General features: G+C 40.6%; 1 protein-coding gene across 1 annotated transcript; it reads right to left on the bottom strand.

The window, feature by feature from the left end:
* Window positions 1–1,786: 1,786 nt before the first annotated feature.
* Window positions 1,787–2,884, bottom strand: LOC143582280 (uncharacterized). The gene is made up of 2 exons (XM_077064887.1): window positions 2,796–2,884; window positions 1,787–2,699 (listed from the first exon to the last, which is right to left on the bottom strand). Exons 1-2 carry the CDS (start codon window positions 2,882–2,884, stop codon window positions 1,787–1,789), a joined length of 1,002 nt encoding a protein of 333 aa, XP_076921002.1.
* Between the last annotated feature and the right edge of the window lie 1,668 nt (window positions 2,885–4,552).

Raw genomic sequence — 4,552 nt, 5'->3', positions numbered from 1 at the left:
CATGTTTTTAGCTAGTTGCAAACCTGCGATTAAAGCTTCGTATTCTGCTTTATTATTTGTGCCTTGAAACTCACAGGCTATAGATTGGGGTATTATGTCCCCCTGTGGCGATTTTAGTAGAACACCTAAACCTGTTACTCTAAGGTTGGATGCCCCATCCGTGAATAAGATCCCAGGATCCTTGGTTTTCTCTAACTGTTGGACCTCCAGGCCGGCTTCCTTTTGTAAATCACTACTGAAATCAGCCACAAAGTCAGCTAGTGTTTGAGACTTTATCGCAGTCCTTGGTTCGTATTGCATATCATATACACTTAGCTTTACAGCCCACTTAGCCATCCTACCCAACATCTCTGGTTTTCTAAGAACATTCTTGATAGGATAGTTAGTTTTCACAATTATAGTATGAGTTTCAAAGTAATGCCTTAACTTAGTAGAAGCCATAATAAGTGCAAGAATTATTTTTTCTAAATGAGAGTACCTGGCTTCATCATCTAGAAGACTTTTACTTACATAATAAACAGGATGTTATTCCCCTTCATGATCCTTTACAAGGACAACACTTACTGCATTTCCCAAGACGGCTAGGTACAAGGATAGGGGTTTCCCGTCTATTGGCTTCATTAATACTGGTGCTGAGGATAAGTAATCCTTCAAGGCTTTGAGTGCAGCCTCATGTTTCTCCTTTTTATTAGAACTTTTTATTCTTTCTAAGGATATCATAAAAATCTTTACACTTCTCCGAAGATCGGGAGATGAGCCTATTCAAGGCTACAATCCTGCCAGTCAACCTTTGCACATCTTTTGCATTCACGGGTGACTTCAAGTTAATGATAGAATTTATTTGTTCCAGGCTAGCCTCTATACCCTTCTGACCTTATAACCAAGGAACTTTCCCTTTATTTGTCGAAGGCTACTTCCAAGTCTTTAAGATGATCTTCGGCCCTCTTGGATTTAACCACCATATCGTCTATATATATTTCCATGGTCTTCCTTAGTTGATCTTTAAACACCATGTTTACTAAGCGTTGATAGGTCGCACCTGCATTTCTTATTCCAAAAGGCATGGAAATATAGCAATATATTCCGGTAGGAGTCATGAATGTTGTATCTTCCTGATCAGATGGTTCCATATGAATTTGTTGAAATCCAGATGAAGCATCATTAAAAGTAAGCATCTCATGTTCTGCTGTTGCATCCACCCTGGAGTCAATGTGTGGTAATAGAAAAGGATCCTTGGGATATGCGTTGTTTAAATTTGTGAAATAGACGCATACCCTCCACTTTCCATTCTTTTTTGAAACAACCACAACATTAGCCAACCATCGAGGATACTTAGCCTCTCTGATCATACCGACCTTAAGAAGTTTTACAACTTCTTCTGGTATGATCGCATTCCTCTCAGGAGCGAATTTTCTTCGCTTCTGGTGAATGGGTTTAATAGAATTATCAAAGCCTAGTTTATGAGTAATTACCTCTTTTGATATACCTGTCATGTCAGAATGCTTAAAGGGAAATGTGGATTTTCGTTGCTTGAGGAAGGATACTAGATCCTCTTCCATATTAATAGGGATACTGGATCCTAGGAACATTTTTACATCTGGATCCTCGGGGTCCAAGGATACTTCTTTTAGGTCTTGTTCTTGAGCTTCCAGTACATTCCTAGGATTTTGCTGTAGTTGCTATGCTACCGTTTTCTTAGCCTCCGGTTTCATGGACGAGGAGTACTATTTCTTATATTCCACTTAGTCGCCTTCTATTCTCACATCCCCCCAAGGAGTTGGTAGTTTTATACACTATGATAAGTAGACGCTACAACTTTCATTCCGTGTAGCCATATCCTACCAAGAATTACATTATAACAAGACAAGTTATCTATAACACAAATTTTGTGATAAGAGTTCACTCCCTCAATGCATATACGAAGCTTGATGTCCCCCATTGTTTTCTTAGTTTCACCATTGAAACCAACGAGTACGGATGATCGGGGAACGATTTCTGAATATGGGATATTTATCTTCTTGAGTAAATCATATTGAATGATGTTAATTGTACTTCCTCCATCAACTAGGATATTGCGCATATAATGATTAGCAATAAATAGAGTTATAACCAAACCATCGTGATGAGGATCCTGGAAGCTCGTTTTATCTTCTTCGTCGAAGAAGATTTTCTTATCATTGGTCAGGGTAGTGGATATGACAGGTTGCTCCCTGTATTCCAACTTAGTTTCTTTAGCATGTCTCTTGGTTGAGGAGAAGGAGGTTCCACATATATCCGAACCACCAGATTTGAAATTGATGACATGTGCATCAGGTGGGGGCGGAGCTGCTTTATGTGGGACATCTTTAGGATACCGTATCCTTGACATCTTTCTTCGAAGGAACTCTTTGAAGTGACCCTTACTTAGAAGATACCCAATTTCTCTCCTCAGGCCAATACAGTTATCGGCCATATGGCCAAAATCTTCGTGGAATGCACACCACTTGGATTTATCCTTGAAGGACGTTGACTTCTCATTTTTTCGAGGCCACCTTGCTTTTTCTCCAAGATCCTTCATAGAACAAATTAATCCATGGGTACCAACAGAGAAGCAATCCTCAGAAATACTTGGATAAGTTTCATCATCATCATCATCCTCTTCTTCGACCGCTTGGACATTTTGGTTGTCGAATTTTGAAGATGACTTTGAATTGTTGTTCCTGAATGAGGATCCTTGTTTCTTGTCAGGTGACTCTTGTTTTGTTGGAGCTCCTAACCGTTATTGGATCTTCTTATCATCATTTAGCCTTATAAACCTAAGTGCCTTGTTTCTGACTTCATCTAACGTCCTGTATGGGGTCATAACAAGATCGTCATAAATTGGGGTGCCCTTATGTAACCCCATCTTGAATGCCTCAACTGTTGTAGCCATATCAAGATTAGGGATCTCTAGGGCTTCCCTTCCAAACATTGTAAAAAAATCCCTTAGGGATTCATCACGAAGTTGGATAACTCTATATAAATCACTAGTTAACTTTTCAAATTTTCTACTACAAGAAAATTGGCTATTGAATAAATTAACTAAGTACGAAAAAGAAGTAACAGAGTAGGGAGGAAGACTTAGCAACCATTTGAGTGCGGATCCTGTCAACGTGGATCCAAAGCCTTTGCATAGGCAGGCTTCCTTAAGCCTTTATGGAATGGGGTTGATTTCCATTCTTTCCATGAACTGAGCCACATGTTCTTCTGGATCAGTTAAGCCAATGTACCCTTCATATTGGGGGGTTTGGAAACGCTTTGGGATTTCAGCATCACATATTGGTGTAGCAAACATCGATAGCTTGTGGCTTCCTTATGGAATTTCAGGTATGGGTCGGACCACTCCTGGAACGCTTGATATCATGTCCTTTAGTTTCTGGAGTTCCTTAGCCATGGTCTGATTGATACATGTATCCTGCATGGAACCAAGGTTAGTATCTAAGGATATGTGATTGTAAGGGTTATTGATTGATTGAATGTCGGCATCCCAAAAGATTAGCCATGATAAGAAGCATCTCCTATGGTAGTTAGTCCACCAGAGGCAATGGTCTGCATAGGGATGGTATCTCCTTCATAGACCTTTGATGATCTTTGATGGTGAAGTCCCGAGGATCCTTGTTTCTGCATGAAGGATCCTTGAGGTTGGAAGTTGAAGGATCCTTGATGATACAATCCGGAGGATCCTGGCTGAAGGAAGGATGATCCTTGCTGAAGGAAAGAGGAACCTTGAGTTTGCTGACCCACATATCCTGGTTGAAGGATAGATGATCCTTGCTGGAGGAAAGAGGATCCTTGAGCTTGCTGACCCATGGGTCCTGGTTGAAGGATTGATGATCCTTACTGGAGGAACGAGGATCCTTGAGCTTGTTGACCCATAGACCATGGTTGAAGGATAGATGATCCTTGAGCAAATTGAGCCACAAATATTGGAGTAGTGAAATCCAACATCCTAGGCATCAAGGGAGTCTAATCCTCCACTGGCCCCTTAGTCTTGTTGAGATTCTCTATCTCACGTAGGATTTTCTGGTTAGTTCTGTTCTACTTATCCATATACGCCTTAACCTACGAAAACATAGCAGAAACATCATTGTTAGAATTTACCACAGGAGTGGCAGCAGTGGTCTTTGATATCTGGAAGACCGGAGTCTGCTTCTTGTTTCCAGCAGCGGTGGTCCTGCAGGTGGACGAGCCATTGGCAATGAAGTTCTTGATGAGAGCGTAACCGATGATGGCATGGTGGTTTAAGCAGAGGTTTGTTGAGAGGCCATTGATAATGATATAGGTAGAAAAGGTTGAAAATTGATAGGAAGTAATCTGGATTAAAGCACCAATTACCCCATGGTGGGCGCCAAATTGTTTTGGTCAAAATAATTAAGGATAATGTAACCAAAATTTAAAGTGAGGTTTAGTTCCTGAATAAAAATAACTGTTATGATACAATAACATGCAGATTTGTTGTGAGGAAAAGCCCGTGATCTTGGTCGGGTCGCTGGCACAAAAACCCCAGGTGATGACAAATCGTCTATAACCTCTT

Source organism: Bidens hawaiensis, unplaced genomic scaffold, assembly GCF_021521415.1.
Source record: "Bidens hawaiensis isolate Kalapana, Puna unplaced genomic scaffold, B.hawaiensis_p1.1 tig00031514_1, whole genome shotgun sequence".
Lineage (NCBI taxonomy): Eukaryota > Viridiplantae > Streptophyta > Magnoliopsida > Asterales > Asteraceae > Bidens > Bidens hawaiensis.
The sequence above is the reverse complement of the archived record's forward strand: the minus strand, read 5'-3'. Positions and strand labels throughout refer to the sequence as shown.